Source organism: Delphinus delphis, chromosome X, assembly GCF_949987515.2.
Source record: "Delphinus delphis chromosome X, mDelDel1.2, whole genome shotgun sequence".
NCBI classification, from domain to species: Eukaryota; Metazoa; Chordata; class Mammalia; order Artiodactyla; family Delphinidae; genus Delphinus; species Delphinus delphis.
Window position 1 is genome coordinate 93840473 of NC_082704.1, and position 13547 is coordinate 93854019.

At 42.8% G+C, this 13547-nt stretch overlaps 1 protein-coding gene and 1 long non-coding RNA gene across 2 annotated transcripts in view; one reads left to right on the forward strand and one right to left on the reverse strand.

The window, feature by feature from the left end:
* Window positions 1-5589, reverse strand: part of TSPAN7 (tetraspanin 7) — a 137304-nt gene extending 131715 nt beyond the window's left edge. Inside the window, exon 1 of the mRNA XM_060002553.1 lies at window positions 5432-5589. Coding sequence (XP_059858536.1) covers window positions 5432-5512 — 81 coding nt within the window. The 5' untranslated portion in view covers window positions 5513-5589. The remainder of the gene's footprint in view (window positions 1-5431) is intronic.
* Window positions 5590-5785: 196 nt separating this feature from the next.
* The window catches only part of LOC132418485 (uncharacterized), a 111789-nt gene continuing 104027 nt past the window's right edge, over window positions 5786-13547 (forward strand). The window contains exons 1-2 of the long non-coding RNA XR_009517999.1: window positions 5786-5887; window positions 12069-12149. This is a non-coding gene — a long non-coding RNA (uncharacterized lncRNA). The remainder of the gene's footprint in view (window positions 5888-12068; window positions 12150-13547) is intronic.

Sequence of the window (13547 nt, forward strand, 5' to 3'; positions counted from 1 at the left end):
TTATTTAGTGGATGTAGCTGTAGTGGGTTTAAATCTAAGCTCAGAACACAGATGAGTGTTTAAAATACATTAAAAAATTTCTAAATCAAAACAGAATTTACCTTATCTACTGTATAGCACAGGGAACTCTACTCAATACTCTATAATGGCCTATGTGGGAATAAAATCTAAAAAAGAGTGAATATATGTATACGTATAACTGATTCACTTTGCCGTACACCTGAAACTAACACAACATTGTAAAGCAACTATACTCCAACAAAAATTTTTTTAAAAATGGAATTTACCTTGTAAGCATCATATTGATAGTTTTCCTGTTTGTTGTTGAAAAAACTGTATTTGCCATGGAGAGATATTTTTGTATTAGTGTAAGATAGATATCTTTTTAATTCAAACATAGCAAATTCAATTCCAATTAAAATTTTAGGTAACTAAAATGTCCGGCAAACTAGCTGATCATAAAAATATAATAATTGAACTAACATTAGGATAAGTAAGTCTTATACAGTCCTCTACTCCACCTTTCCACACATCACTGTCAGGAACACATTTAAACCACCACAGGTAGACAGGAAATATCATTTTAAAAAGCCTCCCAATTGAGATGAGTTGAAATAAATACATGAGCCCAAGAGTAGTCAATAAAATTTCATTTATTCATTCATTCATTAAGTAAATACTTCCAGAGTAAACCTGTTATGTGTCAGGCACTGTTTGCTAGTCTTAAAGCACAAGATAACTTACTCCTAGGTGTGTTTTTTTTTTTCCTCTTCTATAAACCTGAAAATGAAACGTACAAATCAAAGAGAATAAAGGAGCCATTTACCTAACATTCAGGTGATGCTATCTAACCGGAGGACAGATCGTCCCATCCATTTCAACACTATTATATAAAGAACTACCTACCTTTGTCTTCAAATAAAGAACTATGGTACGCCATGGAGAATGTTTTTCTTCTTACTTGCGATTGTGTTGAGAATGCTCGGGTATGGAGGTTCCAAACAGTATACATTGGGAGTCTTGCATAAGACTCTCTTTTTTTACATAGGACTTACTAGTATGCTATGTAAAGTTCACTAGTGCAGAGGTTGTAGGCACTGTTGACATTTTGAGCCATAAAACTCTTTCTTGTGAGGGGCTGTCCCGTACCTTGTAGTATGCTTAGCCGCACCTGTGGCCTCTACCAACTAGATGCCAGTAGCACCCCACTCCCAGCAGTAACTAAAAAATGTCTCCAGACATTGCCAACTATTGGGGGGGGGGAGGCAAAACTGTCCCCTGTTGAGAACCACTGCTTTAGAGGAACATCTCAGAGAGGGAGAGTGATTATAGATAGAAGAGGAGGCCAGATAAAACAAAGATCTCTCTTTCATAACTGTAGGTACATCAATCTCTTGATGCTACTCGTCTACCACCATTTTAAGCTCAAATGTCTTCTAGTCCTAAATCTAAACTGAGCTAAGGGAAGAGAAGCAGTCCCATTAAAATGATTCACTGAGAACAGGAAGGAAAAAAATTCTGCCTAATCTTTCCTCCATCTTTCACTTAAAAGAACACCAAGATCATCCTCTTTGTTAATTACCTAACATAACTCCAGAAGTTTTGACAAATATTTGAGTACCTACTATGTGCCAGACAGTTCTAGGTGCCAGAGAAAGATAAAGTTATCAACTGCATTTACTGAATTGTTGTCACTCTTATAGACAGTGTTTTCTTCATAGTCTTGCATTTGGTGAAGGATTCTTAAATATGACACCAAAAGCACAAGCAACAAAAGAAAAATAGGTAGACTGGACTTTATCAAAATAAAAAACATTTGTATTTCAAAGGATACCACCAAGAAAGTGAATAACCAACACACAGAATAGGAGAAAATATTTGCATATGATATACCTGATAAGAGACTTGAGTCAAGAATACATAAAGAACATATACAACTCAATAATTAAAAAATAACAAAATAAAAATTGATCAAAGGATACGAAGAGACATTTCTTCAAGGAAGATATACAAATGACCAATAAGCACATACAAAGATGCTCAACATCATTACTCATCAAGGAAATTCAAATCCAAACCACAATGAGATACCCATTAGGATGGCTAGAATTTTAAAAGTCAGATAATAACAAATGTTGGCAAGGATGTGGAGAAATCAACATACTCATACACTGCTGGCAGGAATGTAAAATGGTAGTCACTTTGGAAAACGGTCTGGCAGTTCTTCAAATGATTTATCACAGTTACCATATGACCCAGCAATTCCACACCTAGGTATATACTCAAGAGGAATGAAGACAGGTTCACACAAAAACTTGTACATAAATGTTTGTAGCACTGTTACTCATAATAGCCAAAAGACAGAAACAACACAAATGTCTAGCAGTGGACAAATGAATGAACAAAATGTGATACAGGCATACAGTGGAGTATTATTTGGCCATAAAAAGGAATAAACATGGATGAATTTTGAGAACGTTACGCTAAGCAAAAGTAGCCATTCACAAAAGACCACATACTGTATGATTTCATTTAGATGAAATGTCCAAAAAAGGGAAATCTATAGATACAGAAAGTACATTAGGGCTTCCCTGGTGGCGCAGTGGTTAAGAATCCGCCTGCCAATGTATGGGACACAGGTTCGAGCCCTGGTCCGGGAAGATCCCACATGCCATGGAGCAACCAAGCCCGTGTGCCACAACTACTGAGCCTGCGCTCTAGAGCCCGCGAGCCACAACTACTGAAGCCCGCACGCCTAGAGCCGGTGCTCCGCAACGAGAAGCCACCGCAATGAGAAGCCCGCGCACCGCAACGAAGAGTAGCCCCCGCTCGCCGCAACTAGAGAATGCCCACGTGCAGCAACAAAGACCCAACTCAGCCAAAAATAAATAAATAAATACATTTATATTTTTAAAAGAAGAAAGATTAGTGATTGCTTGGGGTGGTGGGGCTTATTGGGAGGACAAGGGGAATGACAGCTAAAGTGCATGGGGTTTCTTTTTCAGGTAATAAAAATGTTCTAAAATTGACTGGGGTGATGGTTGCACAAATCTGTGAATATACTAAACCCACTGAATTGTACACTTTAAAAAGGGTGAATTATATGTTATGTGAATTACTTCTCAATAAAGCTGTTTAAAAAGAAAAACAGCATTTAAGGTACAATGGAGAACACAGCATTTGGACCATGGTTTATTAATGAAAATGTCTTGCTTAAAATACCCTTGCATCTGGAGAGATCTCATTCTTTGGTTGTGAAGTATGAAATGATTATTGAAGGCTATTTAAACTACTGAAAATGCTTTAGGTAAACACTTTAAGACTATGGAAATCTTGGAAGTAGGAAAACATTAAAATGCAGGCATCAAGGAACTTCAGAGGACATAAAATTCTGTGCTTAAGATGTATCAGGGTGCATTAAGTAATTAGATTCATGAGGTGGGGGGAAGGTAAGCCAAGAAGAGTTAAAGAGCTCATATGAAAAGGCTTCGTCTAGAAGACTCCCTTCTTTACCAGCCTGCAGGGATGCTGAAAGATTTTTCAGGAAGCTAAAAATAATCACCCATATGATTTACTCCAGTAACAAATAGGAAGTCAAGTAAATACTAAAGGATCAAACACAAAGAGATTTAATGAAACAAACAAACAAAAACAGCTAAGCCAGTTCCGAGGAATGGCTACTGGTAAGTTTCAGCAACCAGCATGCATTATTGCTTTTTCCAAGAAGAACATAATATAGGATCTGTGCAGAGCTCACAATTCCACTGCTGAAATTTTTCAACCTGTGTTGTTTTCAGTCCAAATAAAGTCCATTTCTGTGGTTGCCTTGTGTGATATACCTGTTATTCTATCTTATCTCACTGCAGAGTTCTTGGTATGCCTGGTCTCCAGAGTCCACAATTCCCCGACCTGAAGAATCACCAATGCCAGTGACAAGGAATGTCCGCGGGGGTGGGGGCACATTAGGGATTTTTTAAAAAATCCTTAATAAATCTCAGTTCCTGTCTTGGTCATTACAAACAGCTTGTTTCACCATCAAGCCGAGTCTGGGTACCTCATAAAGCACTGTGCCCCAGTTTCAAACCAAAATTAGGACCAATTAGGGCTAATTGGCAAAGAGAAAAACAACCAAAGGCAGGACTGGCTTTTTCTGCAGAGCCTCAGGTTTCAAAATGACTGCCTTGAACGCTGAAATGACCCAGATTATTTGTGTGTGTGTGTGTGTGTGTGTCTGTGTGTGTGTGTGTGTGTGTGTGTGTGTGTTGGGGGGGGGTGATGACAGACATTCATTCTCCTGCAGGGTGGCTGTGGCTTGGTGTAGGAAAGGAGAACTTGGGGAGAAGGGAGTCGTCAACATGGAAAGAGAAATAATGGGGAATGATCTTTAGGTACCACCTACTTCAAATGAATCACTGCACTGTCAGCCCGGCACTGACTCCACGAATTGCCAAACAGGATGAGGTAAGGCACAAGCCTGGAGCACCCCCCGCACCCCACCGCCCGCCCCGCTCCTCCTCCTCCTGCGCGCAAAAGCGCGCATAGCTCCGCGAAGCGCACCACGCAGCCCCCCAAGGCTTCGGCTGAGGGGCTGACGTCATCCTTCTGCAATGAGCTTCAAGGACCGGTAGCAGCACCAGTTAGATGGGGAGCAGAGTTGAGGCGCTACTGCCGTCACCAAGTGGCTGGGGTCCTTCCCCAGGGCTCTGCGGATTGGGTTTACGCAATGACAGAAAGATAAGTGTAAGGGTGCAAGGGCGTGGGAAAAGGGTCCTAAGACCCATCTCCTGGGTCGCCGAGAAAGCGCAAAGATGCCCCTGGGTTATGTAAGACCCTCTCCCCTCTGTGCGTCTCCGCGCGGCAACGGCGCCCGCCCCCCATCACTGCGTTTGGAGGCCTTTGGTCGCCCTTGCCCAGCCAGGCAGCTCAGGGCTCCCAGCGCCTGCCTCTCGCAGCCCCGCGGGGTCGGGAATAACCGGGAATCTGGGATCAAACCCTGCACTCTCGCGCCTGCTCCCAGCCGGCCACAGGTTAGCTCCAAGAGACACCGCGAACGGGCTGCTAAGGGAGGGTGGGGAGGGGTGTCCAGAGTGGAAAACAGACGAATAAACCCGCAACTTTCCCCAAAGGCTGACCCTAACCCGCGAGTTAAAAAAATAAGTCAATGCATTAAAATATTTTGGAAAGGTCGGCAACCTGCAGTCACCGCCACCACGCAGCCCCTTACACCCTGCACCGGGCGGGGTCCAGGGTCTGAGCAGCCCCAAGCCTGCACCCCGCCATCCTGCAGCCCCAGCCCTGCGTCTGTCTCCTGAAGGAGGGGACCGAGATTTGATATTTGCTTTGGGTTTTTTCCTCCCCCTTCCCTTCCCGGAGCATCACTACACTGACCGATGGACGGCGGCCCAGCCGCCGGTCAGGCGTAGCCACTCACCCAGAAGACGAAGGAGTAGATGATGAGGAGGGTTTTGAGACAGGTTATCACAGGTTTGGTCTCCATTCTCCTCGATGCCATACTACAGAGCTCCGGCGGCAGCGGCGGCGGCGGCGGCGGCGGCGGCGGCGGCGGCGGCGGCAGCGGCGTGCGGCGGGCCGGCGCGCGGGAGGGGGAAGGAGGCGGGGCGGGGCCGGGCGGGGCGGAGGCGCGTGCCGCGAGAGGCCCCGTGAGCGCGCAGACGAGACGTTGCGTGTGCGTGAGCGCGCACTCGGCAGAGCCCCCGCTGAAGGAACAGGCCGGCAGAGACTGCGCATGCGGAGAAGGCCGCCCGCCTCCGCGAGCCCGCGCAGTCTCAGACCCCGAGCCGAGGAGCGGGGCAGGGCAGCCAGGAGGGAGTAGGAGAGCGTGGATGGAGGCCGGGTCGAAGGTCAGGGGCTTTTCGTGGCCGCCGTGGTACGTGAGTTTCTGCTTTGTACACAATGGGGCTTTAACTTTGCAGGGTTGTCTGCATCTGGTTTATTGCTATCCCCGGAAAGCAGTCAGGTTTCTGCATTTGGACGCCCCACCAGGCCTCCTCAGATGGAAGTGGCCCAGTAGTCATGTCCTTGGAACAAGCAGGCCTTGTCTCTGCCAGTAACAGACTGTGGCAGGTGGCCGGAGATACAGCTGGAGGGATAGTCAGGAACCCGGGAACTCAGACAGACACCCCCAGTCCTTGCCAACGCGGGAGCTCCTTGTTTTAGATTTCCTCACATTTTGAAATGATGAAGCCGAATGACAAGAAGTTTCTGTATGAAGGTACCATTGTTCCTGCACATAAAATGGATAACAGATAACAGAAAAAAAATGTTTAAAGTCCCTGAGACTCATTTTTCCCACCCCAACAAGTACAGACCACCTCACACTAAAAGAGAACTGTTTCAGGGTCAAAAAATACAGTTAAACAACAATTCAAAAGTTGCTCAAAAAGCTAAACATAAAGTTACCATATGACCCAGCGATTCCACTCCTAGGTATAGAACCAAAAGCAATGACAACTTGTCCACACAAAAGCCTGTCCATGAATGTTCATAGCACCATTTACCATAGCCAGAAACAACCCCAATGACCATCAATTATGAATGGATAAACATAATATAGTACATCCATACAATGGAAAATTATTTGGCCACAAAAAGGAATGCAGTACTGGTACATGCTTTAACATGTATGAACTTTGAAAATACGCTAAATGAAAGAAGCCAGACACAAAAGACCACATGTTGAACTGTCCATTTATAGGCAATGTCCAGGATAGATCCATTGAGACAGAAATAGATTAGTGGTTGCAGGGGGCGGCAGGAATGAGGAGTGACTGTTAGTGAGTAGGGGGGTTCTTCGGGGAGTGACAACAGTGTTCTAGAATTAGACTGTGGTGACGGTTGCACAATTTTGTGAATATACTAAAAACCACTGAATTGGACACTTTAAAAGGGTGAATTTTATGGCATGTGAATTATATCCCAATAAAAAAGTAACGTACTCTCCACCCAGATTTCCTGTGGATGGTTTGTAGAGGAACACACAGTACAGATTCTGTGGGAGATTTCACTTGATTCCTGAGAGAGTCTGCAGTCAAAACAGCAGCACTGTCACAGGCTAACTCAGTTGTGGATGATGTTAAGGATACCTTTTGTGAAAGAGTGAAAAACAGTCAATAAAGCTTGAGGAAAGCCTGCCAAGGTCGGTTGCAGGAGTAATTATTACCGCCAATGGGTTGTACATGGTCCCAGGTCAGTGAGGTCATTGTATAAACAGGACACAAATATGAGGAAGAGGAGAGCTTGCTTAAGGTAATGATCAACCATAACAAAGAAGTATGTGGACATAGAGAGGAGTAGAGAAGAATATGGGTGCAGGTGAAAAAAGGATTAGGGAACAGATTGGCAAGGTTTCTCTTATAAAGGAAGACCTTGCACAATGATTCTCTACTCTGGTTGCTCATTTGCATCACCTGGAGAACTTAAAACAATGACAACAACAAGAACAAAGCTCTGACTGCCTGTGCCCAATCCCAGGTAGCCTGAGTCATTTGGTCCAGAGTGAGGGCTCAGCAGTTTTTAAAGTTCTTCAGGTGGTCCTAATAGGAATCAAGAGTGGAGGGACGCTGTCCCTACTGCAGTGAGCTCAAACCCAACTTCAGAAAGGAGCTTTCTCCTTCATTTTTACAGTCCCTGGGCAGCAACAAAAGAAGGATACTGAAGATTTCAAACCCAGTGAGTACTCTTAGCCAAAAAAAAGTTCTTGCCCATGCATAATTACTCTGTAAAGGGGTCAGAAATCTCCATTTTCAACCCAACAGGGGCACTGCTGAGCATCATAGATAATTTCATGAGTTAATATATGATATTCACAGATGGTGCCCATCAGCTCAACTAACTCACCATTTCACAGTTTGGAGCTTTTTGGGGTCCAGATTCTTGAAAACTTGGACTGTTCTAGCAAAAATAAGTTATTTAAATGTAAAGATAAATATGAATAGTCAGCAATGTAATTAATGGGTAAATTACCATAGTTCATAGCTGGATCCTTGCTATTCAAATTGTGGTTTATGATATAATAGGGTGACAAACCATGCCAATTTTCCCAGGACTGAGGGGTTTCCTTTAACTCTGGATTTTTATTGCTAAAAGCAAAACCAGTCAGCCACCCTATCAGTGAACTAGCAGCACTGATATCAGCTGGGAGAGTTTACTGAAAATGCAGAACCTCAGGCCTCACCGCAAGCCCATGTTAACAAGGTCCCCAGGGGATTCAGATGCACAGTAATGTCTGTCAGTTGGTCATGGATTGAATTGTGTCCTCCAAAATGAGATGTTGAAGTCCTAACCCCATTGCCTCAGAATGTGACCTTATTTGGAAATAGTGTTGTTGCAGATGTAATTATTTAAATTAAGAGGAGGCCATCCTGGAATAGGGTAAGCCCTTAATCCAATATAACTGGTATCCTTGAAAGAAGGAGAGACCCAGGAAGAGGGCCGTGTGAAGACACAAAGACAAACAGGGTAAATGCCGTGTGACTGATTGAAATGATGCAGCTGCAAGCCAGAAGCGCCAAGGATTGACCGTTACCACTAGAAGTCAGGAAGAGGCAAGAATTCTACTTAGTCTCAGAGGAAGCATGGCCCTACTGACAATTTGATTTCAGACTTCTGGCCTTCAGAACTGTGAGAAAATAAATTTTTTAAGTTATTTTAAGCCACCCATTCGGGGGTATTTTGTTACAGCAGCCACAGGAAACTAATACATGTCTAAGATTCACTGATCTCCAGTTCCTCAAAATATGACCACAGCTACCATATCACCTAGCACTGTTAGGTGTGACAAAATTGAAAGCAGGTGTTCTAACAAAAACGTGTACATGAGTGTTCACAGTAGCACTAATCACAACAGCTGAAGGGTGGAAACAACTTAAACAAATGTCTATCAACTAAGGAATGGGTAAACAAACTATGATAAATCCATACAATGGAATATTATTCAGGCATAAAAAGGAATGAAGTACTAACACATGCTACCATATGGATGAATCTTTTTTTTCTTTTTTTAAATTTATTTTTGGCTGCGTTGGGTCTTTGTTGCTGTGCGTGGGCTTTCTCCAGTCGCGGTGAGTGGGGGCTACTCTTTGTTGCAGTGTGCAGGCTTCTCATTGCGGTGGCTTCTCTTGTTGCAGAGCATGGGCTCTAGGTGCCCGGGCTTCAGGAGATGTGGCTCCCAGGCTCTGGAGCGCAGGCTCAATAGTTGTGGCACACGGGCTTAGTTGCTCCGCGGCATGTGGGATCTTCCCAGAACAGGGCTCAAACCCGTGTCCCCCGCATTGACAGGCGGATTCTTAACCACTGCGCCACTGGGGAAGCCATATGGATGAATCTTGGAAACTTTATACTGAGTGAAAGAAGCCATACAAATATCACATATTGTATTATTCCATTTTTGTGAACTATCCAGAACAGGCAAATCCACAGAGACAGAAAGCAGATTAATGGTCGCCTGGGGCTGGGGGAGGAGGGAATGGGAAGTGACTGCTTAATAGGTCTAGTGTTTCCCGTTGAGCTGATGAAAAAGTTCTGCAGCTAGAGAGTGATGATGGTTGTACAACATTGTGAATGCACTTAATGCCTCTGAATTGTACACTTTTAAATGGTTAAAAATAGTAAATTTTATGTTATGTATATTTTATCACATACACAAATAACATATAACCACAGCAAGTCCAAAGGCCCTGTGGCCTGAAGGAATGATATATTTGAGGAGCTGACAAAAGGTCAGCAAGGCTCAATAGCAGGAGGCCAGAGAGAGGTCAGCCCATCCAGGTCCTGTTAGATGATGATAAGAATTTTAATATTTTGCTTATAAACGAGGAGCTTTTGATTTTTATTTGTCTTAAATGGAGCAAGTACTGGGAGGAGAACCAGACTGCCACCAGAGCACCTACGTGGTCCCTGCTCCTCCTGTCACCCCCTCAATCTGTTGTTCCCACAGCAACCAGAGTGATCTTGTTCAAACACAAACCATATCATGTCACCCTCTCACTTAAACCCCTCCAGTGGCTTCCCATCATTGCCCAAAGAATCAGATTTCGACTCTTTCCCCTGACTTAGAAAGCATACATGAGCTGACTCCAACTTCCTCTCCCATGACTCCCCCTGTACCCCTGTGTTTCCGCTGCTCTGGCCTTCTTTCAGCTCTTCAATCAGACTTCATTTTGCCTGAAAGCCTTCATATTAGCTGGTCCTATCTTTAGAATGCTTTGCCCCTTAAACTCTGAATGGCTGGTCCCTCACTTCCTGTCATTTAGATCTCAGTATAGATGTCACCTCCTCGGAAAGGCCATTTCACATGAAAATAGCCACCCAGTCACTATATATTCTAATTCTCTGCATCACACTTATCTAACATTTTCTTATTTGTGTGCTTGTTTTGTTGTCCTCCTCTCCAAACAGGCAGGTAGTTTTGTCTGTCTTGTTCACTGTTGTATCCCCAGTACCTAGATACAATAGCAACTCAAAAAATGTTGAACAGGGCTTCCCTGGTGGCGCAGTGGTTGGGAGTCCGCCTGCCGATGCAGGGGGCATGGGTTCGTGCCCTGGTCCGGGAGGATCCCGCATGCCGCGGAGCAGCTAGGCCCGTGAGCCATGGCCGCTGAGCCTGCGCGTCTGGAGCCTGTGCTCCGCAACAGGAGAGGCTGCGACAGTGAGAGGCCCGCGCACCGTGATGAAGAGTGGCCTCCGCTCGCTGCAGCTGGAGAAAGCCCTCGCACAGAAACGAAGACCCAACACAGCCAAAAATAAATATAAAATAAATAAATAAATTTTTAAAAATGTTGAACAGATGGATGGTACATAGTAGTCATTCAATAGATGATTGTTGCCTGATTGAAGAAGGATGTGGTATTTGAAATGGACTTTGAAATATGTATAAGATAATGGCGGTCTTTGAGCAATGGAGAAGTTGATCATTATGGGCTACGGAACAGCATGAACAAAGGCAGAAAGCTAACTCAGATGAGTGGTGAGGTGCACTAGAAGACCCAGAGTAGGAAAGGATGCAGAAATGTAGGTTGGAGGAGGGCCTTACTCAGGCCAAGTTTGACTCTCTTGTTTAGTAGGGGAGTGATGTGATCTGACCCATGTTTTTACCAAAGTAATTTGGGAAGCAGTATGCAGGATTAGAGGTTGCAGAAGAGAGAGACTAGAAACAGGAAAAGAGTTAGGAGGTAACTGCAATAACCTAATTGGGAGTTGATGAGGGCTGGGCCTTGGGAAGTGGAAGTGGGGCTGGAGGAGGGGCCGAGGAAGTGCATGTCAACTCTGGCTGCATTAAAATCTGCTGGGGAGCATTTAGACTTGTGCACGCCTGGGCTCCATCCCACAGAGATTCCGGTTAACTCGGTCTCTGGTGGGCCCCCAGCAGTCAGTATTTTTAAAAGCTCCCTATATGCTCTAGCTGGGATTGAAATCCCTGGGACAGATAAAAGAAACTGTTCAGAAATAGAATAGACAGCCTTCAGGACTAAGTGGATTTGGGTAATGAAGGAAAAGGAGGAATTGAATATGACTTACTTCTAGTCTGAGTAAACTTGGAGGACAGCTTTTAAAATGCATAATCTCAATATATGGTACATCTAAACAAGGGACTAGTTTACGGTTATTAGCGGGTATGTATATGAAGAACTTTTTTAGTCACAAAAGGACATTTTTGTTATAATATTAAGGAAAAATAAAACAATAGAAAATTTTATATGCACTATGACCTGAACTATGTAAGAACATATAGAAAAGAAATTGGAAGAAAATGTGTATAAAATGTTCACACTGGTAGCTCAGGGGTGGGGGTGGGGTTATAGGTGATTTTATTTCCCATTTTTTATATATACTCTATTTTCCCAAATTTCTAAATGATCATATATAACATTTATAATAAAAGAGGATATTTTATAAAGGAAGCCCTCTACACAAAAGATTAAAATATTAAAGTTTTTAGGGCTTAAGGGGGGAAAATCTTGAACTGTTTTGAGAATTTGCTTAAGTGAACTTTGAGCATATGTCCATTCATCTAAATTTCTGTACTTATTAATATATCTGTGTGTTTCCAGGGATCCCTACCTGAACACTGCAAGTGACTTCTACCCTGGGATTCAGAAATGTCTACAGGACTGAGACCGGACCCGCTAAAGGTATGTTTGCAAAAGCCACTCAGGAAAGCACTCAACCAAAGAAACGAGAGAACTAAGGTTTGCAGATTTGGTGTAAGGAGCCTTGGTGTAAGTATCAGAGAATTAGGGTTGTTCTGAGGACAGCTCGATATATATTATACATGGAATGAATGATGCAGTGTTTCCTCATTAGGGATTTATCCCTGAGCCTTGGGGGAAAGCTGATGTTTAAAAAAAAAAAGCTAGATTAGAAAAAAAATTTCATAGAGATATTGGGAGCATAAAGTTTTACAGCCAATATAGCCTGCTTAACAAAAAATTTCAGGGACAAAGGGTACTGTTCTCATTTCAACAGAATGACAGCTGAATGTCTCAGAACATGGAGCGGAAACATAAGCATCTCAGACAGCTTCCCCAGACAGCACAAATTAAAAGGAAGGAAAAGGCCAATGCCACCCTGTGACAGGACTACACTTGTGAGACTATAGTGGCAGGTCTAAGTGATAGCTAGGAAGACCAGATTTTTAAATACAAGTGCTACCTCCCTTCCCACTGGGGACTTTCTGAACATGTTGGGAGGAATTTGAGAGGGATTGAAGTTCTTCAATTTTGGTGTTTTTTTTTTTTTTTGACCCGGCAATTCCTCCTCTATGACTTTTCCTTACAAAAATAAATAAATGTACAACATGTATTTATAAGATTACTAATTGCAAAATTCATTATTGGAATAGTGAAAGATGGAAACAATACAAATATTCATCAAAAGTGTCTTGCCATTTAGTCATTCATTCTACAAAATTTTTGAACACCTGCTGTTTGCCAGGTGCTCGTCTAAGCATTGGAGATACAGCTGTGACCAAACCAAACCAAGTCCCTATCCTCAGGGAGCTTGCACTCTTCTGCGGAAGACAAACAATAAAATAAATTTTAGCGTATCCATACTATAGAATGCTATGATGTAGGTATATGTTATATGTTAGGTATATTTATACTGAATTAACACAAAAGGTCTATCAAGATATATATATATATATATATATATACACATATATATATAATATATAATTTTTACTTATAAAAACAAGTTACAGAAGAGAATTATAATATTCTTCTGAGACTGTAATAATAAAATGTGTTAGATCATTCTTAGGAAAACATCAGGATGAAAGATACATGACAAGCTTTGAATGATGGAATTTCACCTCTGAAAATGCTCATTTGATTTTATTTTACAAGCAGTATTACATTTATAATAAAAATAAGTTATTAAAAAGAGACACTATAGAGGCTAAACCCTAGAAATGCTTTTTGAAAAATTGTTATTGGGATTTTATATTTATCCTGTGGCTGTTGAGCATAGGGAAATTCAGGTAAAACTTTTGTACGTATGGGGGTACAAAAATTATAATTATGACTTCA